Source organism: Xenopus laevis, chromosome 8L, assembly GCF_017654675.1.
Source record: "Xenopus laevis strain J_2021 chromosome 8L, Xenopus_laevis_v10.1, whole genome shotgun sequence".
Classification (NCBI taxonomy): domain Eukaryota; kingdom Metazoa; phylum Chordata; class Amphibia; order Anura; family Pipidae; genus Xenopus; species Xenopus laevis.
In genome coordinates this window covers 16,598,034-16,625,739 of record NC_054385.1, presented here as the reverse complement: position 1 = coordinate 16,625,739, position 27,706 = coordinate 16,598,034, and the positions used below count along the sequence as shown (strand labels likewise).

At 42.2% G+C, this 27,706-nt stretch overlaps 2 protein-coding genes across 6 annotated transcripts in view; both read left to right on the top strand.

The window, feature by feature from the left end:
• The window catches only part of dennd1a.L (DENN domain containing 1A L homeolog), a 442,273-nt gene that overhangs the window by 398,385 nt on the left and 16,182 nt on the right, over window positions 1–27,706 (top strand). For 2 of the 4 annotated variants that reach the window (XM_041572481.1, XM_041572483.1), the window contains exon 20: window positions 15,032–15,091. The exons of the other annotated variants lie outside the window; for them this stretch is intronic. In XM_041572481.1, the coding sequence (XP_041428415.1) occupies window positions 15,032–15,091 (60 nt within the window). The remainder of the gene's footprint in view (window positions 1–15,031; window positions 15,092–27,706) is intronic. 4 annotated transcript variants of the gene reach the window in all.
• LOC121396885 lies at window positions 18,790–25,520 on the top strand. 2 transcript variants are annotated; one of them, XM_041572486.1, is made up of 3 exons: window positions 18,790–20,181; window positions 22,647–22,730; window positions 23,715–25,520. In XM_041572486.1, the coding sequence occupies exons 1-3, from the start codon at window positions 19,158–19,160 to the stop codon at window positions 24,305–24,307; spliced, it is 1,701 nt and encodes a 566-aa protein (XP_041428420.1). In that variant the 5' UTR covers window positions 18,790–19,157; the 3' UTR covers window positions 24,308–25,520. The 2 variants fall into 2 exon arrangements, with proteins under 2 accessions (XP_041428420.1, XP_041428419.1); XM_041572485.1 differs by having other exon boundaries at window positions 22,647–25,520.

Here is a 27,706-nt window from a genome sequence, read left to right as displayed (position 1 = left end):
TTCAAAATTCAAGATTTTTAGTGAAAACCTTCAAATTTAACTATTTTTGCTGGCGTCAATTTCCGATTTTCACGATTTTTGAGTGAAAATATCCGATTTTCAAGTTTTTTTTGTGAAAACCTTCAAATTCCACGATTTTGAGTGAAAACCTTCAAATTTCAAGATTTTTTTGTGAAAACCTTCAAATTTCATGATTTTTGAGTGAAATCCTTCAAATTTCATGATTTTCATGATTTTTGAGTGAAAACCTTCAAATTTCAAGATTTTTTTGTGAAAACCTTCAAATTTCAAATTTTTTGAGTGAAAACGTCCTAATTTCTCTATTTTTTTTGGGGACTTTCCGTTTTCATGATTTTTCGTGAATGTTTCGCCATTTAGCGAATTTGCGTGAAATTCGCAAACGGGACAAATTCGCCCATCACTAGTAGGCATATGTCATACACTGCAACACAAGATATTAAAGGAGCCACACACCCTATATAACAAGCAGGCAGGGAGCTTACTCCATTGTTATTGTGACTAACTATGCATCAGTATTTTAGAGGGGTTAACTCTGTAACCCCATGTAAGTACCTAATTATAATATAGTTCATATAGATTTCAAATATACTTGTAAGCTTGAGCTTCTCCTCTACAAACCCACTATAAATAGTTGAATGTATTTAGATGTATGCTGCTTCTCCAATAGTGTGTATTCCTGCCAGCAGAATTGCACTGAGCCTGGTAGAAGGCCACGGAGGGACAGCAGCATGCTGATAGCAGTTATACATGCGGTTCCGAACACCAAAATGGGTTAGAAGCTTCCAGCCATATCTTGCCGACTTTACTTACGACCAGCATGTGTTTTGTTGATGCAATATATTGAAAACATATTTGCATTCATTGTGCTGATTTTGCATTTCCGTGATCAGTGGAAACACAGGGGTTATATTTTTTTTCCCAGAGGCAACATATTGTGCATGTTTTCAGTTTGTTTTGACACTTTGAAAGCACACAGAACCACTGGAACTGCTGGCCAGGGTCTCCTTTTCCCAGGCGTCCTTTATTATGTGTGTTGGAACAGCAGCTGCACAAATCCATAAGCAGTGTGATTAGTGAGTGACATGCAGAGCTGGGTATGCCTTGCAACAGAAATGACCAACAGCAACTCCCAGGCGTTCTCTCTACCTTTGTATTAGTACAGCTCTGCTGTATAAATGAGGAGAAACCGTACATAGGGGCTACCCTGAAGGATTTGATTTGACAGTCAGATTTCCCGGCAGTTGCTCTCTTCGTTAGGCTGCTAGAAGTACCTAATAAGGCAGTGGCGGAACTGCCTGTGTTCCTGTCCCTGGGACTGAGGATACACGTATCCAGCAGGGATGATTATTACAAGGGTGTTCAGAACCATGAATAAAAAAATGTAATTGGCACCCCATCCCTTTCCCATTGGTATGACATGTCAGCCCTGTCACAAAAAGAGCAGGTGGCACTGCTTCGTTTCAGCAAATTGGAGAGAAAGTCCCTTCTTAAGCCCCCATAAGATGCTGAGACAACAGCTGAGAGCTGGTTCATAGGGATCTAAAGTCAGCAGGGCATCCGTGGACTCAAACTCCCCATCTTTGTTATCACTTTCTTCTTCCAGACATATTCCGTAGAGTTGGGTCCCAAATTGTTCTCTGGGTACTTTTTGCCTTAGTGCGTTGGCGAAGTAATGTTTTGCATTAGCTTCCTCATTGTAGCGCAACTTGACTTTATAGCAACGAGAGGGGCATAGATAGGGCCTTGTTTATATGAAACCGGAACTATGGTTTGTTTATTTATTTATTTATTTGTTTAAAGCAATATCTAGACAAAAACTGGCCGCCGGTAATAAGGGGAAAAAATAAAGTCAGAAAATTAGCGAGTTGCACTCGCACACCCTGGCCTTCAATTGAAGATAATCCCTGGTGCACAGCAATGGTGGAATCGGCGTCCCACCTTGTAATGACGGATCAGAAGAAAATTCACTGGCACACAGGTACTGCTAGAAGGGTAAACCCTTGCTGATTTATTAAATGGTTTGCAGCATGCAACATTTCGGGGTAACCCCCTTTATCAAGCTTGATAAATAAATCAGCAAGGGTTTACCCTGCTAGCAGTACCTGTGTGCCAGTGAATTTTCTTCTGAAAAAATAAAGTCCCCATAGTATTTTTATATCATACATTGGGATGAGATGCATCAAAAATGCTGTTGATGGGCCTAACTGGAGCTTATTGGTGCTCATTCTGCATCTCTTTCTATTCCCATTTATACTTCATATTTCTATGAGAGATGCCTTGCAAGTCTCCCTTACCCCAACTCAGTTCCCTCTATATATATATATATATATAGACCAGCACTCACAAGTAATATTTTATTGTTGTATCTTTATCCAACGTTTGGGTCTCAAGGATGAAAAAAAAAAATATATATATATATATATATATATATATTATTGTCAGAGTTAGAGTCCAATGTAATCCAAAAAAAAGGGACATTTGTAGTTTTATGTTTAAATAAATAGTTTCATCCCGAAGACATAGATTGCTTCGCTGTAGCGCTGAGAAAAGTGACCTTTAGCCCTTATATCAGTGCCTCATTGCTTTTGGTGCATGTCATGTAATCATCCCCCTATACTTTATAATGTGTATGTATCGCTTTGAGAAATGGCAATGAACTGTATAGCACCAACTGACAGAGCAGTGTTTGCGCTGTTCCTTCCCTGCTCCTTATGTCTGAGCAAGCCGTCAAGTTTATTGTCACCCATGTTCGAGGCAGAGAAATGTGACAGGTAGTCAAAGCACAAATGCCAGAACAAATTAACAACCCAGAGTACAAGGCGTGTATCTGCTCAGCCGAGTGTTGCCTTTGCTGTGACCGGTGCTTAATGGCAGAACATGAACCCAGCCTTTTATTTCATTTCTTTGTTTGCATTTATTCCATATTGACCAGCAGGGACATTTTTCACCTTTTATACTTTCGCAAGTATGAAACATTATTTTTGTATGAAAAGTAGAATCTGTAGTTCCAGCTACTAACACCATAAAATTTACATTCTGCCTTTGTGTTTCCTACTAGTGATGAGCGGATTTTTTCGAGAAACTGCGGCATAAATTTGCCATGACAAAAACGCCCCTTGACTTTAATGCATTGGGACAAAAAAGTCATAGATACAAAAAAAGTAGCCACAAGAAAAAAATTCCCACTTACTTTAATTCATTTGGGGCGAGAACGATTGTCACGAGCATAAAAAAAACGTCCTTTGACTTCAATGTGCTTCGCAAATTTTGCGTTGAAGCGAAATGGGACAAATTCAATTATCACTATTTTCCTACCAACATGGAAAGGGGTTAACACACTCACTTGTTAACTAACAAGTTGTTCATATATTTAAGCTTGCCAGTAGTGATGGGCGAATTTGTCCCGCGAAATTAGCGAAACGCCAAAAAATTCACGAAACGCATTGAAGTCATTGGGCGTCAAAATTATTCACGCATCAAGTTTGACGTCTGCACCAATTGTTATACGCGCACCTATTTTGGGCAAATGCATTAAAGTCAATAGGCGTCCGAATAATTGTGATAATGTTAATACGCGCGATTATTCTGACTTGCGCCCACATTTTTTCGACGTGGTGGATTTTTCACCGCAAATTTATTTGCTGGTGTCAAAACGCGGAAATTCAATATGAATTCGCACCTGGTGAATTTATTCGCCCAGCACTACTTGCCAGCAACATTAAAGTCATCTTGCTACACTTGTGCTGACAATTTGGCCAGAATGACAGCCTGTCCAGTGAAAATATGGCTGGGAAATGGTAAGATATCTATTGGACTGGTTTACAAAATCCTTATGAGCGAAGACAGTCCTCTCCCAGGTGAGCTGCGTAGACTTATATTCTGTGTGCCATTTTGCCCCAGGGATATGTTTAGATCCTCGATGACTTCAACAGTGGTCATATATAACATAGGTATTTCTGTGAGTTGCAGACCCAGACTTTCATCAAAAAGAAATATCCAAGCCACTTATACCCTTAATGGGACTTGTAGATAATAAACTTGGCTGTAGCAAGCCTAGCTGCAAGGGCAAACAAGGTCTTGAGTTGTATAAAAAAGGGGCATTGATTCATGGGAGCACTGTATAGAGCATTAGCAATAGAGCACTAGGAAGGCCCCATCTAGAATATGCCATGTAGTTTTAGTCTCCAGTGCTCAAACGGAACATTATTGTATTAGAGAGGGTACAGAGAAGGGCAACTAAGCTGGTAAAAGGTATTGAAAATCTTAGCTATGAGGAAAGACTGGCCAAATTGGGGATGTTCACGCTGGAGAAGAGGCACTCAAGGGGTGATATGATAACTATGTATAAATATATAAGGGGATCATATAATAATCTCTCTAATGCTTTATTTACCAGTAGTCTTTCCAGCTGACACAAGGTGACCCATTCTGATTAGAAGAAAGGAGATTCGGGAGGGGTTTTTTACAGTGAGAGCTGTGAAGATGTGGAATTGTCTCCCTGAATCAGTGGTACAGGCTGATACATTAGATAGCTTTAAGAAGGGGTTGGATGGTGTTTAGCAAGTGAGGGAATACAGGGTTATGGGAGATAGCTCATAGTACAAGTTGATCCAGGGACTGGTCCGGAGTCAGGAAGGGGTTTTCCCCCTCTGAGGCAAATTGGTGAGGCTTCAACTGGGATGTTTTGCCTTCCTCTGGATCAACTAGAAATTAGGCAGGTTATATATACTGTAGACTTAAAAAGTTGAACTTAAGGGTCAGTCCACACGAGCAGATTCGGGGAGATTAGTCGCCCCAGCGACAAATCGCCTCTTGTTCAGGGCGACAATCTCCCCGAACTGCCTGCCCTCCACCGGCTAAAATTAAAATCGCCTGCGGCAATGCCCGAAGTTTCCTTGTGAGGCAACTTCGTAATTCCAGCGTCATTGTGGCTGACAGGAGAAGGCATAAAGGTGAATCAATCACAGCTCCAAGCAGTAGTTTTAAACTGCAAAATATTTATTAGCAGTGTTTGCGCAAACACTGCTAATAAATATTTTGCAGTTTAAAACTACTGCTTGGAGCTGTGATTGATTCACCTTTATGCCTTATCGATTACCAAGGGTGTAACACAGACACCTGAATCCACAGCCACAAAGAATACAGCAACTGTGACCTGAATCAGAAGCATCTTGCTTTCTGCTGACAGGAGAAGTACCAGACACAACTGTGCTCACAATTCAACATGTCCACAATATACTCTTTCCAGTGCAACAGTGAAGTGTGTGCCCAATTCTTTTGATGCATCTTCATGCTACGCCCTGGCTCAGAAGAGGCAGTAGCTTGCAGGGTTCACTTGCATCAATAAGTGCAGCAGCTTGATTTGAAAAGCAGGCAACAGCATGAGTGCAAATGAATGGAGGTGCAAGGAGTGCATGTTGACACACGTATATTTAATAGATGGAGTTTGTGCAGCTGACTGCAGGGACATTTGCAAGCCTGCAACGTATTTGCAGTCGTAAATGACCTCTTGCATTCTACAGGGGGTATGGAAAGGGCTTTTTTGACTTCAGGGTCTGGGTCAAACACAGGGGTTACATCCCTTATGAGATCCCTTATCCGGGAAAGCCATTATCTAGAAAGCTCAGAATTACAGGAAGGCCATCTCCCATAAAGTCCAGTTTAAGTAATTAATTCTAAAAGAATTATCCTTTTGTAATAATAAAACAGTAGCTTGTGCTTGATCCCAAGTGAGCTGCATGAGCCCATATCGGTCGCAAAACAATCCTATTGGGTTTATATACAGTACAGGTATGGGATCCGTTATCCAGAAAGCTCCGAACTGAAGAAGGCCGTCTCCCTTAGACTATCTATTTTATCCACATAATCCAAATTTTTATTTTTTCCCTCTGTAATAATAAAACAGTAAAAACTTACTTTATCCAAACTAAGGTATCATTAATCCTCATTGGAAACAGGACCAGTCTATTGGGTTTATTTAATGTTTAAATCATTTTCTAGTAGACCAAGGGGCCCATTCACTAAGTTTGAGTGAAGGTATAGAGGAAAAATAGTTTGAATTTCGAATGGATTTTTTGGCTACTTCGACCATTGAATTGGCTACTTCGACCTTCGAATCGAACGATTCAAACTAAAAATCGTTTGAATATTCGACCATTCGATAATCAAAGTACTGTCTCTTTAAAAATTTCTTCGACCCCCTAGTTTGCCACCTAAAACCTACCGAGGCCAATGTTAGCCTATGGGGAAGGTCCCCATAGGCTTGCTAACAATTTTCTGATCGAAGGATAATCCTTCGATCGATGGATTAAAATCCTTCGAATTGTTTGATTCGAAGGATTTAATTGTTCGATCAAAGGATTATTCCTTCGATCGTTCGATCGAACGAACAGCAAAATCCTTCGACTTCGATATTCGAAGTCGAAGGATTTTAATTCGGCAGTCGAATATCGAGGGTTAATTAACCCTCGATATTCGACCCTTGATACATCTGCCCCTTAAGGTATAGCGATCCAAATTACAGAGAGATCCGTTTTCCCGAAAACCCCCAGGTACCGAACATTCTGGATAACAGATCCCATACGTGTATAAATTATTTTTAGCAGACTTAAGAAATCCATATTACAGAAAGATCCCAAACATTTCGTATAATAGATTCTATACCCGTAACAAAGTTTGTTGTTTTTTTTTTTTGCAAGAGTAGCAGAGCACAGATTTGAACCGAAAATAAAATCTTTGCATTTATAAATTAAATTCATTCTATGTTTAAAGAGTGTTAGTTTTTAGCTATACAGCCTATTAGCAAAGTGCACCCGGTGACATTCCTGAATCTTTTCCTTGCTCCCCAAATATCCCTAAAGGTGGCCATAGACGCCAAGCGAGCCGTTCTTTCCCCGATATGCCACTAACGGGCATGGCTATATCGGGGGTAATCTGAAGGTTCGGCCCTATGGCAGAACGATCGGATTACGATGAGAGCGCAATGGGCTCCGTCGGGACGTTCGGGACAAAATTAAACCTGTCCTATCGACCAAACGACCGATCTCCGCCAGACGAAAAATGTTGGGACTCTCCACACCAAAGTCCGAAAATCGTACAAATCCTCGATTCGTACGATAGGATCTTTGCGTCTATGGCGTATCTTTCTACATATGATCTTCATATGCTGTTATAATTATTTTGCACAGTATTATAGCTTTGCTGTGGCCCTATTGGTATCTCTGCTAATGGCATTATGTCCTGAAATTCCGACATCAGAAGTTTGCTTGGTACTGTGTTGTAGAAAGGTGCTCTTTTTATCTCGTTGTGGGTTTTTTTTGAGTTACAGATATGCATGTGGGTAAAATCGCACCTTTAATATGCTGTTAAGGCATCTGTTTTGAATACTTCTGGAAGAAATATTAACAAGGATTAACTGTTAGAAAGAGGCTGAAAGTCTCCTGGGCACCAGCTGCTAATTCACACATACAAAAACATTTTGTTATTTCTGTTTTCACTGGTGTGAAAATATTACATTCCGTACTGTGAAATTTTAGTGGACTCTGGGTTAGCTGTTCATTTCCCTCCCCTGGGCTATTCTGAGTTTGCATATTTTAAGCAAACACAAAGAAGGAATACTTTTTGGAGAGTCCAGAGATAACAGAAATGTACTGTCTTGGATAGAGACATAATAAAGCTTTGGCTGTAGTAATTTAAGCAAAGCCTGACTGGGGGAAACTCTCTCCTAGTTTGGTATTAACCCTTGTTCCAGCTTTCCTTTCCATATGTGAAAATAATAGCTCCTTATTTACAGTACAGGTATGGGATCTATTATCTGTAATGCTTGGTTTTCCAGATAAGGGACTTTTCCATAATTTATCCACTAAAAACAATTTAAACATTAGACATGCAGCTCAGTTAGAAAACACAATAAAAAGGAGACTGCGCTCCCACTTAATAAATAGATTCGCTGTTCCTCTTATGATATATGGTACCCCAAATATCAAAACAATAGCTAATAGAAAATGAAGAGGAAAATATAGCGCCCCTATGGAGAAAAATCTATTATTTATATAATATATGTATTTTTTCCAGTTTCCTCATTCCTGCACCCCTACACCCTATTGTGTGATGTTTCTAGGGCTTTTTAAATAAAATTAAATAAAATATTTATGCTTATATAACTGTACTTTAGCTTTGAAATGCTGTCACACCATGTTCCCCCATAAGCAAAGTACGGCTCATATTGTTCTTGTATAACTGACATTTAGACTCCTATTAAAGAGATTAGCCCAGCTGTCTGCTTATCCATCCTATGGCCAAGATATCTCATAACTTGGCTACCCTCAAATGGTTGTCACATAGTTCCCCATGCCTTTTCTTTTACAGTGCCTGTCCATACCTTTTCACACCATGCAGCCTTTCATACAACTCGCACTCTAATTAGGATGATTTTCCAGCATGAGGTCCCCTTCTGACCTTTGAAAAACAATGTGTTTTGCTGCATCAACAAATTACCTGCAAATCAGATGCTGCTCTTGTGGGAGCAGCAGCCTATTTCCATCAGACTATGCATCCTATAGGAATATTGCCAGCTGCAGACACTGATGGAAAAAGAGGGTTGGAATCCTGCTGCTACTCCCCAAATCAAAAGAAAAGAAGAGGTCTAGATATGTAACATCAGAAGAAGACAGCTCTAAGCCACTAAGCCACATTATTATAGGCCCAGTGTACTAAGCAGCACTGTCAACGTTATAGCTTTGAATTGCTTGTGAAAAGACTTATTTAGAAATACATTTTGTGTATATTTAAAAGTATCTGCTCTGTGCAGATGAAAATTAGCAGGCATGAGGGTATATATATATACGATGCATCTCCAAATAGTTATGAGAATTAATTAGGAGAATTTGGGCATTTTTGATGATAGTGAAAATATTTTTTACTCTTTAAAAAATGGAGAAACATATAGAAGTCTTCTGATCATTTACTTCTATAGCTACTTCTAGAGCGATCATTATTCACTTCTCTACTTTTTAGCCCATTTTATTATTGAACAAGTTTTGAAAAAAAAAAATCAGGGATTAGTTATAAACACTGGGCAGATTTGCACCTGGGCAGTAAGCCATGCCAACTAGGGTTGCCCACCTGGCCAGTAAATTAGTATTTCCTAGTTATTTTTGTTCTGCGCTAGTCACTAAGCCATAGTCCTGTTCTTTTATCATACCCCTGCCCCCTAGTAGGTCATAAGCCTCTGCCATGAGTAACGAATCAGACCCTTCTAAGTCCTTTCACCACTTCTACATCATTGGCTGGGAAGGATTCAGCAAAAAGGTGGCAACCCTAATAGAAACCAACCAAAGGTTAGCTTTTTTTTTTTTTTGCAGCCATTGCAGGTAGAGCAGTAAAAACAATCATCTGATTGGTATCCGATTGGTTGATATGGGTAACTGCCAAGGTGCCAATTTTTCCAGTTTTGCCCACTGTCTTATATTATACCAAGATTCCCTTTATGACAAGGGAGGGCTGAAAGTTGGAGAGTCTCAAGAAGCAGGGACACATTAGCCTGTTTCCAAGCCCCTGGCCACTTAGCAAAGAATCTGACCGTTGAATGATGTCAAATTTTGACTCATGGACAACTCTTGGATATAGTCTAAGGCAGCCACATGCCTTTAGATCAGCTAGGGAGGTTGTCAACAATCAGATCATACTAAAGGCCTGTTGATACCCATTAGGCAAGGACTGCATCAACATGTCCATATGATTCTTTGCCAATGGGATGTTCAAATGAATATTTGAAAATATATATCTGGAAGATTCTCACCCAAGTATCGTTTCGTTAGACCATCAGGATGTACCCATACCAATAATTAACCAATAATTCCTCCAATAATTTAAGAAGACTCAGATGTTAGCTTTTTTTATTATTAATTCAAATCTTAAAAACTTGATTGCAAAAACACATGGAAAAACAATTTGAACACTAGGAACTCATATTCAACTCATCATTTTCAATTTGTTTGGCAAGTCTTGGAAAATTTGATTCGAAGAATAGTTTGAATTTTACTAATAGAACTCCCATTGGCTTCTACATGCACTCTGCAGCTTTTGGAAGACAAATATTTATATTAGCGTTTTCTCGTGCTTTTTTGTTTTTTGTGCTTAAGAAATCTAGAAAATTAAAATTTCAGAACCTGAAATTCATGATAGTTTCCAGAACAAGAGACTCAAATCTCAGTTAAAAAAAGGTTGAATTCAAATATTAGAGGGATTTATGATGAGGTTGAAAAATAGGAAGACACATGGAAGTATCTTTTTAAGTTTTATCTCAAAAGAAACCTTCAGATGCATTATCATTCTAAAGCTGCAATATTGAAAGAGTAAAACAGAGTCCTATCAGCAGGAACCTCATGCTTACCAGATTTGTGTGGATTTTTTTTTTCTCTTTTTATAACATACTAGAGCTTTCCCTCCCCAAAGGGAATCAAGCTTAGACGGCGAACAAGCTTATGTGCAGCCTAGAGAGCAAGAGAGAGTAAAACTTTCTATTGGAAAAATTGGCTTAAGGCAAGGATTATTCGTGTTTGAAATGTTACTTCTCAGGGCTATCTTGTGTCCTTGGAGTTGCTGAAGGACATATGTGGGATAGGTAAATCTCCGCTTCACAGATATTTGCAATTAAAATAAGCCTTTGAGCACCAAGTGGTCAGCATCCAGGCCTGCGATAAAACATGTTTATTTTCATCTTATTTCTATTGTGCGCCAGCCTGCTCTTTAAATAGGGTTGCTGTCATTATAAGCAGCTCTTTTGATCTGTACAGTTGGCTCATCCCTATTGCCACATTCCTGTGTACTAGATCAGTGATCCCCAACCAGTAGCTCATGAGCAACGTTACTCACCAAACCCTTGGATGTTGCTCCCAGTGGCCTCAAAGCAGGTGCTCATTTTTGAATTCCAGGCTTGGAGGCAAGTTTTGGTTGCATAAAAACCAGATGTACTGCCAAATAGAGCCTCCTTTAGTCTGCCAGTCCACACAGGGGCCAATTGCAGCCCTTATTTGGCACCCCAGGAAGTTTTTGCATGCCTGTGTTGCTCCCCCAACTCTATTTATTTATGAATGCGGCTCACGGTTAAAAAAAAAGGTTGGGGACCCCTGTACTAGATCAACAGGACGTGTAGCTTGTAAAGCGTTGTAGGGACTCATAGGGTTAATATGGCTTTAAATCCATCCACTTCCCAGACCACAAGACATTGACAACCTAGAAGGTGAACCGGAAAGGGGAACTATCGTGAAAAATCACGCTTAAATAAGAAACTTTATAAATATAATCAATTTAAAGATATGTACCTTTATGGAGTTTCCCTCTCTCAGCATCTGTCTCTCTTCATTCAAGAGTTGGAGAGTCAGATTTTCATTGACAATTACATACAATATAGCTTTTAGTGGGGTCCTTTTCCTAGCAGATGTATTAGAGCTCACGTATAACTCATTCCATGTCAAATAAAATCTAACGACCTAAATGTATTTGGCACAAATCCTGCATGTAGAGAGACAGGAGTTCTGGCGATTTTGAAAGAGTGAGCACCTTCTAGGCACCTTTAGCCCACCCCTAAAAGATACATTGGGTCTAACTGTCATTCAAATTAGACTCCCAACTCCTGCCTGAAGAAAGAATGAAGAGAGACAGATGCTGAGAATGAAGAGTAACTTTATTTTTTTCGGAAACACAATTTTTAATCGATAATATTTTTACAAATTCTTATTTCAGTATGATGAAGCTTATATTAAATTTTCATTTTCGTGATAGTTCCCCTTTAAATGTCCCTACGCTATCTCTGCATCGTGTCACATCGTGCTGTCTCATCATTTGTCTGCATTGACATTGATCATCTATCATTTATTTGCTACAGTGCCTCATGGGAGTATATTCAACCCTGTAGAATATTCTTGGACAATCAAATCTGTTCTGTTTGAATTTGCAAAGCAAAACCTACTTGTGCCCTTTATTTTATTTGGGACACAAGTCTGCGTCTGGGGAGCTTCAGTCAACCTCAGTCAACCTCCGAAAACTCCTTTACAATATATTTTCAAAGATATGATGTCTTCAAAAATGTATCATCATGCATGCACTTACTATGTTTTATGTGTAGCTGTATAATGACTTAATCCAAAACAGGTCAATTGATCTTTGATGCATTAAAGGACAAGGAAAGTCTAAAATAGAATAAGGCTAGAAATGCTGTATTTTGTTTACTAAACATAAGCATGAACTTACTGCACCACAAAGCCTAACCAAACAAATGATTTATGCTTTCAAAGTTGGCCACAGGGGGCTGTCATCTTGTAACTTTGTTAAACATCTTGGCCTGACCCTGACCCTGCACATGCTCAGTGTGGTCTGGGCTGCTTAGGGATCGTCATAAACAAAGCTGCTTGAATTCTGCATGGCTCGGAAGTAAGGCGGGAGCTCCCCCTGCTGTTCATAAGTATGATTGTTTCCCTGCTCAGCAGTTAGGGACCATCTGACAATGCCTATCCACAGCAGTAAATGAAAGGAGAATTTCACTGCATACAGTCAGGTTTCTTATAAAAACGGTACACATTTTTTAATTAAAGTATATTGGAGAAAGGTTTCTTTTTCATTAAGAAAAGTAAAAATGGGATTTTATTTTTTTGCCTTTCCTTGTCCTTTAAACAGCTTTTATCACTGTGTCATAAATGCATGAAGCCAGCACAGGTTCTCTGTGTATGTTACTGTCTGACACATCTGCAAGCTTCCCGTGTAGAGCAGGAAGAACGTCCCACTCTTGTCTCCGCACATTTCAGAACCTGTGACGGGAACCATATGATCATGTTTTTGTCTCTTTACTAGCAGTGGGATGAGAAAATCGTTCCAAAGAAGCCCATGCCAGGCACAAATTTCTATGCTGGCTCCTTCCCAGATCTCCCACCTCCATGTTTGGATGATGCCGCAAAGAGAGAGATTAACAAATTAATTGCTAGAGGAAGAGATGAAGGGATTTCATTAATTGTATCTGGGTTTCCATTCACTTAAACAGCACACATTCACAATTGTCTGGATGTCTTAAAGAGCATTAATAATCTAGCTCAGAATCAGCATCTGGGTTCTACTGTTTCTGGAGAAGTGGCATTTTTTTTGTACTTGCCCCCAGGGTGTAAAATAGGCAGTAGACCCTGTAGGTGCTGGAGGACCCAAGAGTATTGAGGGTCTGATAGGGATCCTAATTGATGCACAGTATCAATACAAGTATGGATTCTCTTATCCAGAATGCTCAGTACCTGGGGTTTCCAGTGTATAATTTGGGTCCCCACACCTTAAGTCTACAGAAAACATTGAAAAATTAAATAAACCCAATAGGATTGTTTTACCACCAATATGGATTCAAGCAGCTTTAGTGACCATCACCTACAAGGAGCTGTTTTATTAGTAAAAGTAAATTTGATTTTTAAAAGTTTAAAAATATTTGCTTGAATTGAACTCTATGGGAAATGGCCTTCCCATAATTCAGAGCTTTCTGGATAATGGGTTTCCAAATCAGGTTGTCACGGTCGGCACCCAACACCAGAACAAATGCCAAGCACCCTGGTCTCGGCTCGGGCTTCACCTGTAGTGTGACCGCCTTTGGCCTCGGGAGGAGCCCTCAGCTACTTGGATGCCACCAGGACTTAAACGAGAGGTGCAAGGCTAGAGGTTCTGGTTAGACAGAGGGGCACGACTGTTAGCAAAGTCTTTGGGCAGAAGGTTGTGGTGCAAGGTGTTAGACAGAACCGTAGTCGGAGGGATGCAATGTGGGCTGAGAATGTGAGAGATGGGGCTAAGGTGACACCCAGACAACTGCCTTGGTTGAATGGATGTAGTGTGATGTTTTCAACAGAGGAAGGGGACCAGGTTTTGGTGGGAATATTTTCAGTCTTAGACATATTAAGCTTAAGGCGGTGAGCAGCTTTTCAGGACATTACAGCACTTTACCTGCAGGTTACAATATTATGTAGTATTATCGAGACTCTGATAAAAAGGCATTAATTACAAACAGAAGACTTGGCCAATGGGGTAATGTGCCATTAGAAGACCACCGGGGAAAGAGATGCATCAGTGTATCCTCCCATGTAACATAGTAACATATTAAGTTAGGATGAAACATGTCCATCAAGTTCAACCCTTTAAGTCTATATATAACCTGCCTAACTGATTGTTGATCCAGAGGAAGGCAAAAAAAAACCCCAGTTTGAAGACTTTTCACAGCTCTCACTGTAAAAAAAAAACCCTTCTGAATATTTAGATAAAACCTCCTTTCTTGTAATCGAAATGGGTGCCCATGTGTCAGCTGGAAAGACCTACTGGTAAATAAAGCATTAGAGAGATTATTATATGATCCCCTTATATATTTATACATAGTTATCATATCTCCCCTTAAGTGTCTCTTCTCCAGCACAAACAACCAAAACTTGCACAGTCTTTCTTCATAGCTGAGACTTTACATACATCTTTGTTGCCCTTCTCTGTCCCCTCTCCCATTCATGTCCCATTTGAGTACTGGAGACCAAAATGTATAGCATATTGTAGCACTTTGTACAGTGAAAGAACGACCCTCTCCTACAGCAAATCTATGCCCCATTTAATACAGCTCAAGACCTTGTTTGACCTTGATGCTGCTGCCTGGCATTGCTTGTTACAACCAAGTTTATTACCTACAAGGACTCCAAGGTCCTTTTCCCTTATGGATTTGCCAAATTGAATTCAGATTTGTAATGGAGTCAGTGTTAACTGCTAGATAGGAAACTTACTACACTTTTCTCAGTTGTTTCAAGCACTGGTCAGCAATTTTGCACATATCTCGACATCTGATTTTCTCAGAACCTTAGACCCAGCAGGTTATTGTGTTTTCTATTTTTACTGTAGGAAGCATTACAATTTCATTGGCTGTTCCTTACTTTAGGCAGGTATTTGAAAGTTTTAAATTTTAGCTATGTTTTTGTCCATAACTGATCTTTGAGTTTCCACTTTAATACAGCAAGAAAAGATTCCTCCACCACGACCACCTCCTCCCAGGATCCAGCGGTCCACCACACCCGTGAGTAGCTGCGAGTCTGCTCTTCTCACTCCAGTAACTCTGCATGACTCGCTCTTTGTAACTCTAATAAACCTCCTTAGATTTATCTCTCTTATCTTGTAAGAGCAAAAGTGAAACCTTCCTCCACAGTTATCCTATCCTCTTCCAGTACCGAGTTGAAAAGTAGGTTTCTCCCAGCTTGCTGAGTTGTATATCCTGCTGATTCTGTCTTTTTTGATTGGATATGTAGTTGTTGCTTTGTAGCCCTCTAGGGTGCTAGGATTTAAAATTTTATGTAGTAATAGCTTCCACTATGTTTAGAGGATACTGGCAATTATAGATTATTAGCTGTAGATGAGCCACAGTGTGCAAACCAACCTTTGGACTATTTTTTCTGGTTCCTTAACTTGTATGCTACTTTTGATCAACCAACCAGGATAAGGGTCATGCATTTACACATCATATTACGTTTGACATTTTTCAAAGGTTCTTGTTTAGATGATGAATTTACAGAGACCAATAATCCATACGTTATTCTATTAAATTCAGAGTAGTGTAAGGGCTTGTCTCAAGTTTCAGTTACAGAGTAAAAACTTTGGGTCCTGTTCACTTTGTTGTGGCATTTAGGGACTAAACAGCATTTCCCTCCTGGCACATCAAGTGCTGTCAAGTCAAACCTGCCTCAGTTGATGTTGCCTCATGAAGAAACTTCGGGCAACTTCGGAAAACTGAAAGCGATCCGAGTGCCATCCTGCCAGGGATTTACATTCTAGAGAGCGGGAAGGCATTTTGGGGAGTTTAGTCGCCCGAATAAGAGGAGATTTGTCGCTGGGCAACTAATCTTTCCGAGTACCCATGTGTGCTACCACCCTTAAGGTGACATTTACGGGGTTATTTATCAAGGTCCGAATTCATCTGAGTATTAGTAATCTTAGCAACTCCGATTGCCCGAATGGACCATATTTATCAAGAAAAAAGCCTGAAAGAAACCAAAAACTCATTGGATATCAGTACGGACATCAGCGCAGACACTGGGACCTTCCCCATTGACTTATACAGGACCTCTAGAGTTTTTAGATGGTTTCGGATTCATCGGATTTTAATAAATCTTTTTAGTTTTTTTTCTCCTCCAAAAACCACGAATTATTATTATAAATAACCCCCTTAGGTTTTTACTTGAGTTTCATGGCCAAATCTAAAGAAGATAATAATCAGAGTCTTGATTCTATCAATTGTGGCATGAGCTACAATGTTGTGCTCAACCTTCTATATGTTATTTTAGTCCTTTTAAACCTTACACTTTGCAGCAAAGCACAAAAATAATGTATTGTAATTATAACGAGTATATTTTATGTACATTATTGTTTAAATGATAACAAAAAGGAAACAGGACTGATGGAGTCTCTATGGAAAATCACCTCTCTAATGCCCAAAAATACCTTAATTTGCTAATGGAATTGCCGCATGTGAAAAACTATAATCCCCTTCTGTAATCCCATGTAATCACGCAAAAAGGCAGAAGCAGTCATATTTGCATGATTCTAAAGGGTTGCTAATATTTCCCATTGAGTGTGGAATCAAAAAGGTTGTACCCAGGGGAAACCCTTCGACCTGGAATTTATTAAATTTATACGCAAAAGGCAGTTGTTATGTTAAAGGACAAGGAAAGTCTAAAATAGAATAAGGCTAGAAATGCTGTATTTTGTTTACTAAACATAAGCATGAACTTACTGCACCACAAAGCCTAACCAAACAAATGATTTATGCTTTCAAAGTTGGCCACAGGGGGCTGTCATCTTGTAACTTTGTTAAACATCTTGGCCTGACCCTGACCCTGCACATGCTCAGTGTGGTCTGGGCTGCTTAGGGATCGTCATAAACAAAGCTGCTTGAATTCTGCATGGCTCGGAAGTAAGGCGGGAGCTCCCCCTGCTGTTCATAAGTATGATTGTTTCCCTGCTCAGCAGTTAGGGACCATCTGACAATTCCTTTCCACAGCAGTAAATGAAGGGAGAATTTCACTGCATACAGTCAGGTTTCTTATAAAAACGGTACACATTTTTTTAATTAAAGTATATTGGAGAAAGGTTTCTTTTTCATTAAAGAAAGTAAAAATGGGATTTTATTTTTTTGCCTTTCCTTGTCCTTTAATGTACCCTTGCATAATGCATTGGATTTCATCGAGGACACCTATGCAGAGATTTGGGCATAAGGGTGACAGTTCAGTCATCATATTAGAATTGAAAATGTATATTATGATTGTACATCTATATTTAGAGGCTGGCAAATGCCCATTTGGGTGGCACTTATTTGCAGATGTGCTTGGTATGATTTTTTCGTGCTGGTTGCAGATCCAGTGCTGACATACTGTATCAGTGCTATGTAAGCATTGCATGCTGTGCAGTCCGTCTGGAGAAAGTTCAGGTCTAGCAGAGTGTTATACGGCCTCATAGGAGCTCTACATGCAGCAGTTCACAACCGTCTGTGCCTCTTCAGCTTCTCAAATGTGAGTCAGAACCAAGCCAGCTGTACAGCTCAGTTCTGCATGTCGTTCTTTAGCCATTTTGCACATTTTCTCTTTAATTTAGCTTTTCCTTCTCTACTCCTCCAATATTTTTCCTTTCTCTTTCACATTTATTTTCTGTGTGTCTCCTTCCTATATTTTCTTTAAGTTCTGTTTTTACCCTGCCTTGTTTTACTCTCTACATGTTTTTGTTTTTACATTCCCTCAATCTTTTATACTGTTGCTTTGTTTTCTATAATTGTTTATTCATTCCTTTGTTAGTGTGGTTATCTTACTTACTTATGATCCATCCTTTTCTTTTCCCTCTGTCAATCTTTCCTCTATCCCAATGTCTGTCTGTTTTCAGACCCACATTTTGTGCTGTTGTATTTGACTTTCTTATTTAGACTTTCTAATATTCTCCATTGTTGTGCATTGTCCTCTCTTCCTGTCTTTTTCCTGTTCAACTCTTATGCTCCCTCCTTTATGAAACCTTCTTAACTCTCTTCCCTCTGTCCCCCTGATTGCAAAACCTTGTTTGCTGGCACTTAGCCATCCAGCCATTCAGTGACAGCTCAACTCTCTAATTGGCTCTGTTGTTCTTTTTTCCCATCTCGTTACACTCGAACTTGCCACAAACTTTACTTTTCCCTTACTTGACACCACCTATTTACTCTTCTTCTTTTTAGAAATGAGGAATAACACTGGGTTTTGTCTCCCTCAGTCGTCTCTCTGCTGTCCGATGGTTTGGAAAAAAATGTTAATAATTCCAACGAAGACAATCTTTTTTATTTATTTTTTGGAGAGCTTTTTACATTGATTGAAGGGGAACTTAATTTAATAAACAAGGATAGACTTTGTATTAAAGAATATTGTTCTTAAACAAAAAAGGCACAAATTGAATGAGTGTTTATATGCCAAGTTTCCAACATATCATAAAGCAATTAACACTACCAGAAAAGTATCTTTAACACTATATTTTCCTTTGTTTCACCCACTGAAAGAGGTTACTGAGCAGTAACGTAACTGGAGGGGGTCGGGCCCTGGTGCTGGACGTGCCACCGGGCCCCCACCCCCCTCCGTACCAGATTTTTTTTACCCGAAATCGGCCGATGCGCCCGGAAATTGGCAGTGCGCGAGCTGCCGGGGGGGCCCTGAGGGGGTGCGGGCCCTGGCCCAATTGCACACCCTGCTCCCCTGGTAGTTCCGCCACTGTTACTGGGATTTCAGCCAAATAGCATTTGTTGCAGTAAAAATGAAACTGAGGATAAAAAGGCACACGGCTACTTCATTTATATAGGATATGTAGGCTAATTACAGAAACTTCTATAGAGGTTATCATTTCATTTCTTCATAATATTACCTGTGTATTACAATATTGAGAGCCCCATAGCAGCAAAGTCAGAGGAGGGGCTGCATGACCCAGCTCGGCATGCCAGCGGGTGATAGGCAGAAATTGGAGGGAAAGGGGGGGAAGGGGCATAGCAACAGGCTGAGAGAGGGAAACAAAAGGAGACTGGGTAGGCTGGGCTAGCCACCATTTTATGTGGGCAGCGAGGAAGAAGGTTCACTTACCAACTGCAGATGGCTGCCAATATGGATGCCCTCTTGGCTCGGATCAGGACAGAGGCAGAGCGCAGGGGAGATGAGTGGCTTCGGCAGCTGCTGCCAGAGGAACTGCCACAACAGCCGGTGACGACTGGAGTGAGGACCCGCAGGTCCAGGCCGCCGACCAGACTCAGTCCATCACCCCCAATTCAACGTCGGCGGGTACCATCGCGGAGCCCACAGACAGGGACCGGGAGCGGTAAAGGGAGCGGGCGGCCCAGAGCGTCGGCGAGAGACGGCCGCTCCGTTGATGTGCGGCGCAGCACCCCCGCTGCTAGTACAGCACCAGCGCAGAGGGGCAACGTGAGGAGCCGCCAGCCTAGTAAAAATGGGAGCGGAGCAGCCCGTGGGAGCAGCGGAGATGACAGCCTGCACCCCCATTCAAGCACAGAGGTTCCGGTCCAAGAACTTACAGAGGAGGAGGGAGAGACGTCTGCTCGGCGCGACGGTCAGGCGAGTAATGAGGGAAATGCGGGAGCTGCCGGCTTATGGAGGGAGCATGCGCATAGGCCGCAGCAGGACAGGAGAGATTTTTTAAGTGAGCAGGGTATGCGCTCACATAGCAGTGTGGCCACCAGCACAGGACAGAGGAGGGAGGCTGTTGGGGGGGCCCAGGCAACGAGCATTAGGGATGGCACAGGACTGCACAGTTCAGGAAGGGTGGGGGGGCCGGATGGCGACCCCCAGACGGCTGCCTGGCTCGCAGGTTCAGCCTGGCAAGGGATTTCCACAGCACCAGTACCACAGGCAGGGCCAGCGAGAGGTGTGGTGGCAGGGTGCCAAGTCTGGGCCACAGGGACAGCACGTTCCAACATATCAGCGGTGGGTAGGGAAGGGTCGGCAGTGGCTAATAGCACTGCAGGCCAAGGTGTACCCCCCCCACTTGTTTTACTTCAGGTCGACGGAAGAGGAGATGGAGATGCGCAGCAACCACGGACAACGCAGGACAATGGCACAGACATCTCAACAGGGACTGATACCATCAATACCACAGGACAAGGTACTCTCTCAGGGAAAGGGGCAACTATCGACAATGCTGTTCCAAGCGCTTCCCATTCAGGGGGGGAGGCTTTGGCTGGTTTCATGGCGGGCTTACGTCAGCTTTTAGGTCAATGGGAAGGGAAAAGCCAGGTGGTAGGCTCTGGAGGGAATAACATGGCAACCCCACTAGGGTCAAAGGGAGCAACGGAGGCAGCAACAGTAGGGGCAGAGGATAAAAAAGGGAAAACAGGGGACAAGCCAGTACCTATGTCCGATGCATCAAAGGGGCATGCGTACATCTGTTTTGAGGGTCCTATGGGGGCGCACTTAAAACCGGAAGTGCGGGAAAAAATATGGAAACGCGAGTATGTGGACATTTTCACGTTACTGCCCCTGGAAAGGTTTAATATTGACAGATTTGAAAAGGGCAAGGAGCATAGGAAGGAGGAGGATGAGGACAGGAGGCGTTTTAGACTCATACCTAGGACATTCGGGAACTGGTTGCAGGCGTTCTCGATCTTAGCCAGCATAGTAGGAGAAAAACATCCTGAACAGTGTTCGGCTTTGTTCTGCTATTTGGATAACATTTGGGAAGCAAATAGAGTATATGGGGGCCTCGCCTGGCTTCGGTATGATGAGCAGTTCAGACAGAGAATGTCGATTAGGCAGGATCTAAATTGGGACCACAGGGATATTGGGTTGTGGATGCGGTTAATGAACAATAAGGGCTATCAAGGTTACGGCACACAGGGAAGCTCAGGGCAACAGCCCTTTCAGGGCAGCTCCAGCGGGCAACCTCCCAGCCCAGCTGGAGCACACAAAAAAGGAACATGTTGGTTATTCAATGACAGCCATTGCAAATGGGGGGCATCCTGTCGTTTTCGGCATGAATGTTCCCAGTGTGGAGGGAACCACCCTCTTAGCAGATGCTTTAAAAAAGGGAAAAGAGAAGGAAGCGATTTCAGGAGGGGTGCTGGAAAAGGGCTGGACGCCAGTGAGAATAGAGGCGATGCTCCCTTGGCTAAGTAAATATCCGGCTCGGGAAAAAGCAGAATTGCTGCGTGGGGGGTTTTCTGAGGGTTTCCAGATTCCCGGGGGGACAGAAAAAAAAGGGGGGGCCAACAGGAACTTAAAATCAGCCCGGGAGAATCCAGCGCTAGTGTTGGAAAAACTGCAAAAAGAAGTGGATTTGGGCCGCATGGCAGGCCCTTTAAAGAACCCCCTTTACCGAACCTTAGGACATCCCCACTGGGGCTTGTGCCCAAGAAAGAGGCGGGAAAGTTTAGGCTTATACACCATCTCTCTTACCCGAAGGGAAGTTCAGTCAACGATGAAATTGACAAGGGGTTAGTGCGAGTGTCATATACATCATTTGATGAGGCAGTGCAGCTGGCAAGGCAAGCGGGAAAAGGGGCATTATTGGCCAAGGTCGATGTGGAATCTGCCTTCCGGCTATTGCCGGTACATCCCGAGTCATTGCACAGGTTAGGGTGCCAATTTGAGGGGCAGTACTATGTTGACAGGAGTCTTCCTATGGGGTGCTCAATCTCCTGCGCATATTTTGAAGCCTTCAGTACATTTCTGGAGTGGGTCGTGCGCACTACGGCAGGGGTGAGGTCGGTCATTCATTATTTGGATGATTTTCTCTGCGTGGGCCCTTCTCAGTCCAACTTATGCGCAGTGCTCCTCCAGACACTGCAGGACGTGGCAGCAACTTTTGGGGTCCCCTTAGCGCAGGAAAAAACAGAAGGGCCGACTACATGTCTGAAATTCTTGGGAATTGAGATTGACACTATACGGCAGGAGTGTAGGTTACCAGAGGATAAAGTGTCAGTATTGGCAGAGGACATAGGATATGCAATGAGGGCAAAGAAGATAACGCTAAGACAGCTCCAATCCCTATTGGGTAAATTGAACTTTGCCTGCCGAATTATTCCCATGGGTAGGGTTTTTTCCAGAGGGTTGGCCCTGGCGACGGCGGGGGTTACACAGCCGCACCACTTTATTAGGCTCAATTCGGGGCACAAGGAGGATTTAGCGGTCTGGAGCTCTTTTCTCAGAGATTTTAATGGGAAGGCTTATTGGCTGCGGAGCACAGTCGAAAACTCGGAAATCGCTCTGTTCACAGATGCTTCTGGGTCAATTGGCTTTGGGGCGTATTTTCAAGGGAAATGGTGTGCGGGACAATGGCCCTTGGGATGGACAAACAGTAAACTCATTGGCAACTTGGCTTTCCTGGAACTTTTTCCAATTGTGGTGGCAGTAGAGCTGTGGGGTCGGTTGTTGGCGAACAGATCTGTGCTGTTTCGGTCGGACAATACGGCAGCTGTGGCAGCGGTCAATAATTTGACTTCCTCCTCTCGCCCAGTGCTAGCTCTACTGCGACACATGGTGCTGCGTTGCTTACAACGCAATATATATTTTAGGGCGAAGCACATACCAGGTGAAGTTAATGAAATTGCTGATGCTTTGTCTCGCTCACAGTGGATCAGATTCCGGGGACTGGCGCCCGAGGCGGAACAGGAGGGAGAGCGATGCCCAGACCGGATTTGGGAGCTGGTGCATCAGGTATGATGGATTGGGTACGAAGGTCCTTAGCCCCAAGCACCTGGAGCAGTTACAATAAAGTATGGTGTGACTGGGCTCGTTTAGAGCAAGAAATGGGGGTGTCGGACAACAATGATGACAGGCTGGGGCTCCTGGCGTGGCAACTGTCAAAGGATTTTGACAGTAATGTGTCCGTCAGCGTGATCGAAAGGAAATTATCGGCTTTGGCCTTTTTGTTCAAATTTCGGGGCTGGACGGATGTCACAAAAGATTTTGCTATCAAGCAAGCGTTTAAGGGATTCAAGAAGGGAAGGAGGTCAGCAGACATTAGGAGGCCCATCACTTTTAACATTTTGGAGGGAATATTTAGTCAACTGGGTTGCATTACACATTCACCATTTGAACAGTTGTTATTCAAATTGGCCTTTTCCTGGGCTTTCTTTGGGGCATTTAGAATATCTGAGTTGGTGAGTCCCAACAGGGCAGGAGCAGGGGGGGTTTTGCGAGAGGACATAAAGAGGGAAGAGCAGAGTTTGTCGATTAGGATTCGGGAGGCAAAAACTGACAAAGGTGGAAAAGGTTTTTTAGTGGAGCTACATGGGGTAGAGGGATTCGACATCTGCCCAATAAAATGTTTTGATGAATACTGCAGGGTCAGAAAAGAACAAGTGGGCAGTTTTCTTATTCACCAGGATGGTTCGGCCTTATCAAAATTTCAGTTTGTGGCGGTGCTGAGGAGGTCACTGGAAGGGTTAAAACTGGCGTCGGCCGAGTATGGGAGTCATTCGTTTAGAATAGGGGCCGCCACTGAAGCAGCCAGATGGGGTTTGGACGAAACAGTCATTAGAAGGATTGGTAGATGGGAGTCTAACAGGTTCCGTTCTTATATTAGACCAAGTAGAGTTGAACAATAAAAAAAAAAAAAAAAAAAAAAAAGGAAAGAAATAAAGAGCCGTGGGGGCTAGTGGGGATTAATACAGTGTTAGTGATTTGTATCTTTTTCAGGTACCCGGCCCTGCAAGGCGTGGCTTCTGGGACATTCATACATACATTGGGCAGAGCAACGGGCTATGTTTCAACGGTCAGATGGCCAGTTGGGCTTTCAACACACGCAGGTGCAATTGCGGTGGGTCAGCAGGAGGGGGCTTAAATGGGTGGAAATTGTACCCCTGGTTGTGCAAAAAGCGAAAGAATTCGGCCCTCCTAACATTATTGTTTTACACGCGGGGGGCAATGATGTAGGGCAATGTCCCATGAAGTTTTTAATAAAAGACATTAGGAGGGATTGTCTCAGATTGTGGTCGCTTTTTCCTGGGGTCGTTCTAATATGGTCGGAGATCATCCCTAGAGCTCATTGGAGAGGGGCCCATTCGCACCAAGCCGTAAACAGGGCTAGGATTAAGATCAACCGGGCAGTTTCAAAATTTGTGCAGGGCAATGGAGGGATAATTGTGAGGCACATGGAACTAGAGAAAGACAGGGATTATTTTCTACCAGATGGGGTGCATTTAAACGAGTTAGGCCTGGACCTATTTAATTTCAGCTTGCAGGAGGCCATTACATTGGCTTGGAGGGCATGGCGGTGTATGCGGAGCTGAAGGTGTCCAGCTCGGCATACAGTGGCGGGTCTTTTTGTCAGTCTGCCGGGGAGGTGATCTGTTATGGGATGACTGATCAGGTCAAATGGGTGGTTTAACCCCTTAAGGTGGGTGACCACGGTTAACAGATGGAGTACTAAAGGGGGGCAATAGGAAGCCCCGGGAGAGGCGGCAGGGATCCTCTTAGCTAGGGATTGGGCGGCTGGAGGATATCCTGGCTTGCTTTGGAAGGGGTAGACTGACAATGGGCTCAGGCAGACAAGTTTGGGTTACTTATTGTTATTATCTAATGGAATTGTTGTAATGTTATAAAAGGGATGTTATGGATGAACTATTTCATGCTTACAATTGTATTGATGTTATGCATTGTTATGTACTAATAAAAGCTGTGGCCATGATCATTCCAAATAATGATATTTGTCACTGGTTATTATGAGTCAGAGGAGCGAGTGTAGGCGGATGCATGGGTCATGAGAGCCCCATAGCAGCAAAGTCAGAGGAGGGGCTGCATGACCCAGCTCGGCATGCCAGCGGGTGATAGGCAGAAATTGGAGGGAAAGGGGGGGAAGGGGCATAGCAACAGGCTGAGAGAGGGAAACAAAAGGAGACTGGGTAGGCTGGGCTAGCCACCATTTTATGTGGGCAGCGAGGAAGAAGGTTCCCACCCACCCTCCCGTTAGTTTGGAAATAACAACTTTAGCTGGTCAATGCTGTTGGATAGGCATTGCCCGGGGGGTCCGTGAGTTAAAGAGAAATATTGGGAATAGAATTTGTAAAAAAATAAATAAATAAAATAAGGGGAGTAAGGGTATTTGTCACAGCATAGGCGGGTCTTTTTGTCAGTCTGCCGGGGAGGTGATCTGTTATGGGATGACTGATCAGGTCAAATGGGTGGTTTAACCCCTTAAGGTGGGTGACCACGGTTAACAGATGGAGTACTAAAGGGGGGCAATAGGAAGCCCCGGGAGAGGCGGCAGGGATCCTCTTAGCTAGGGATTGGGCGGCTGGAGGATATCCTGGCTTGCTTTGGAAGGGGTAGACTGACAATGGGCTCAGGCAGACAAGTTTGGGTTACTTATTGTTATTATCTAATGGAATTGTTGTAATGTTATAAAAGGGATGTTATGGATGAACTATTTCATGCTTACAATTGTATTGATGTTATGCATTGTTATGTACTAATAAAAGCTGTGGCCATGATCATTCCAAATAATGATATTTGTCACTGGTTATTATGAGTCAGAGGAGCGAGTGTAGGCGGATGCATGGGTCATGACATCTATAGGTTTGTGTATCTTTATTGTTGTACAAGTTGACAAGGGCATTTTCTTATACCTCCCAGACATGGAGTCCAAAAAAAAATCTTCCATTCCTTGAACCTGTGACTGCCTGGTATTCTACAAATATGTTCTATTGTTGCATCAGCATCTCCTCCTACATATTATTATATAAGTCACATTTAGCAAAGATCTTTGCCACCAACTGAACAAGCATTTCTTGGACTCGGCCCAGGGAAGTGTGATTAGACAATTTTCCATTTAATTCTCGTTCTGCATTCGGAAAAATAGACCATGTCTTTTTGAGGGAATAATGAAAAACACTGGCAGCTTGAGAGCCGCGTAAATATGTCACGCCACTATTCAATGGAAACTGACATTACCAGTGCAAAAAGCTACGCGGAGGCTCCCTGCTTCATAAAGGGTATAAGGGTACAATCATTTAAATAGGGAGGAAAAAAAAGATTTTAGATGTTAGCAAACTCCCTTCTACTGTGCAATTAAATTAACACAGTGTTTTTGGTTTAAGAGGGTCTTAGGTATTATGACCAGTATTAGAGAACTGGTAATGGTCTATTAGCCAGTCAGTAACATTGTTTTGTAAACGTATTATTCGAAGGATTTTGAAGAGTCATACTACAGTCCAACAGGTATCAGTGCTCAGTATCAGGATATAGATTCTGCAGCTGTGATGCTTAGACTCCTTTACAATTGCTGCAATTGATTGAGATCAAGTACAGAGTTATACATGTGTACATATATACATAATAATAAAAAAAAAAATATATATATATATATATATATATATATTTTATTTAACATGTATTTATATAGCGCCAACATATTGCGTAGCACTGTAATATATATATATATATATATATATATATATATATATATATATATAGTTGTCTTGTCCCTACCTGTGGCGGATAAGACTAGGGCCCTAGTTCCTGATTTTGTTTCTACCCCAACACCCCCTTACCATGAAACCATAACCAAGAATTACACCAGAATTCCACGATGGATGCGAAAAGAAACAGCTTTGTTAATAAAAAAAAAAAATGAAGAATAGCTGTAGATATAAACTTAACACAGTGTAATACAGGTATAGGATCCCTTATCCGGAAACTGATATCCAGAAAGCTCCAAATTACGGAATGGCTGTCTCCCATAGACTCCATTTTATCCAACTAATCCAAATTTTTAAAAATGATTTCCTTTTTCTCTGTAATAATAAAAAGAGGAACTTGTACTTGATCCCAACTAAGATATAAGTAATCCTTATTGGAAGCAAAACCAGCCTATTGGGTTTATTTAATGTTTACATGAATCTCTAGTAGACTTAAGGCATGAAGACCCAAATTATGGAAAGATCCGTTAACCGGAAAACCCCAGGTCCCAAGCATTCTGAATAACAGGTCCCATACCTGTACATAAATACCTAAGTATAGGAGTGCTTTCTAATTTTACTCCACAGGAGTGAATGAGTCACCAGCCATGCCAGGTACCCAGCACTGCACTTGAGTGGGCAAGTGACCTGACTCCAGACCCCCACCCTCTTAGGACTGGGGATGCACCGAATCCAGGATTCAGTTCTGGATTCGGCCAAGATTCAATCTTTTTCAGCAGGATTGGTCCGATTTCAAGTTCCGAAACCAAACAAATTACTGGACTTTTGGTCACACAAAAAAAAAAAATCAAAAATTCCTTAACTGTGTGCTGCGATCTTTGTTCGCTTTTCCCCTTTTTTCCCTAATTTACATATGCAAATTAGGGATCAGATTTGGTATTTTTATTCTCCCAAATTTTGCACAAGGGGTTCGGGATTTGGCCAAATCCTGAAATTCCGAATTTCAGGATTCAGTACATCCCTACTTGGGACCAATCCAAAGAGGTGCCATCTTAAACTCTACTCATCAGAAAAAAGAAGGTGATACCAGCCCCCCACTCCAGCCTGAGTGGTGCAGTGTTCCTTAGGCATTCTCTAAATACTGTATACTTGCACAGATACCTTTGCTTCCAAACTGTTACATTCCTTAATGATTTCGTTTGTAATTGACTCTCAGCCTAGATTGTCACATCTCACTACAGGAATGTGTCTCATTTGGTGGCAGGGAAAGCT

Coding starts and splice junctions, on each gene's coding strand:
- LOC121396885 (XM_041572485.1), top strand. CDS start 19,158: ATGGCTGCCAATATGGATGCCCTCTTGGCTCGGATCAGGACAGAGGCA. Junction 20,182..22,646: donor CATCAATACCACAGGACAAG/GTACTCTCTCAG, acceptor TCTCGCTCACAG/TGGATCAGATTCCGGGGACT.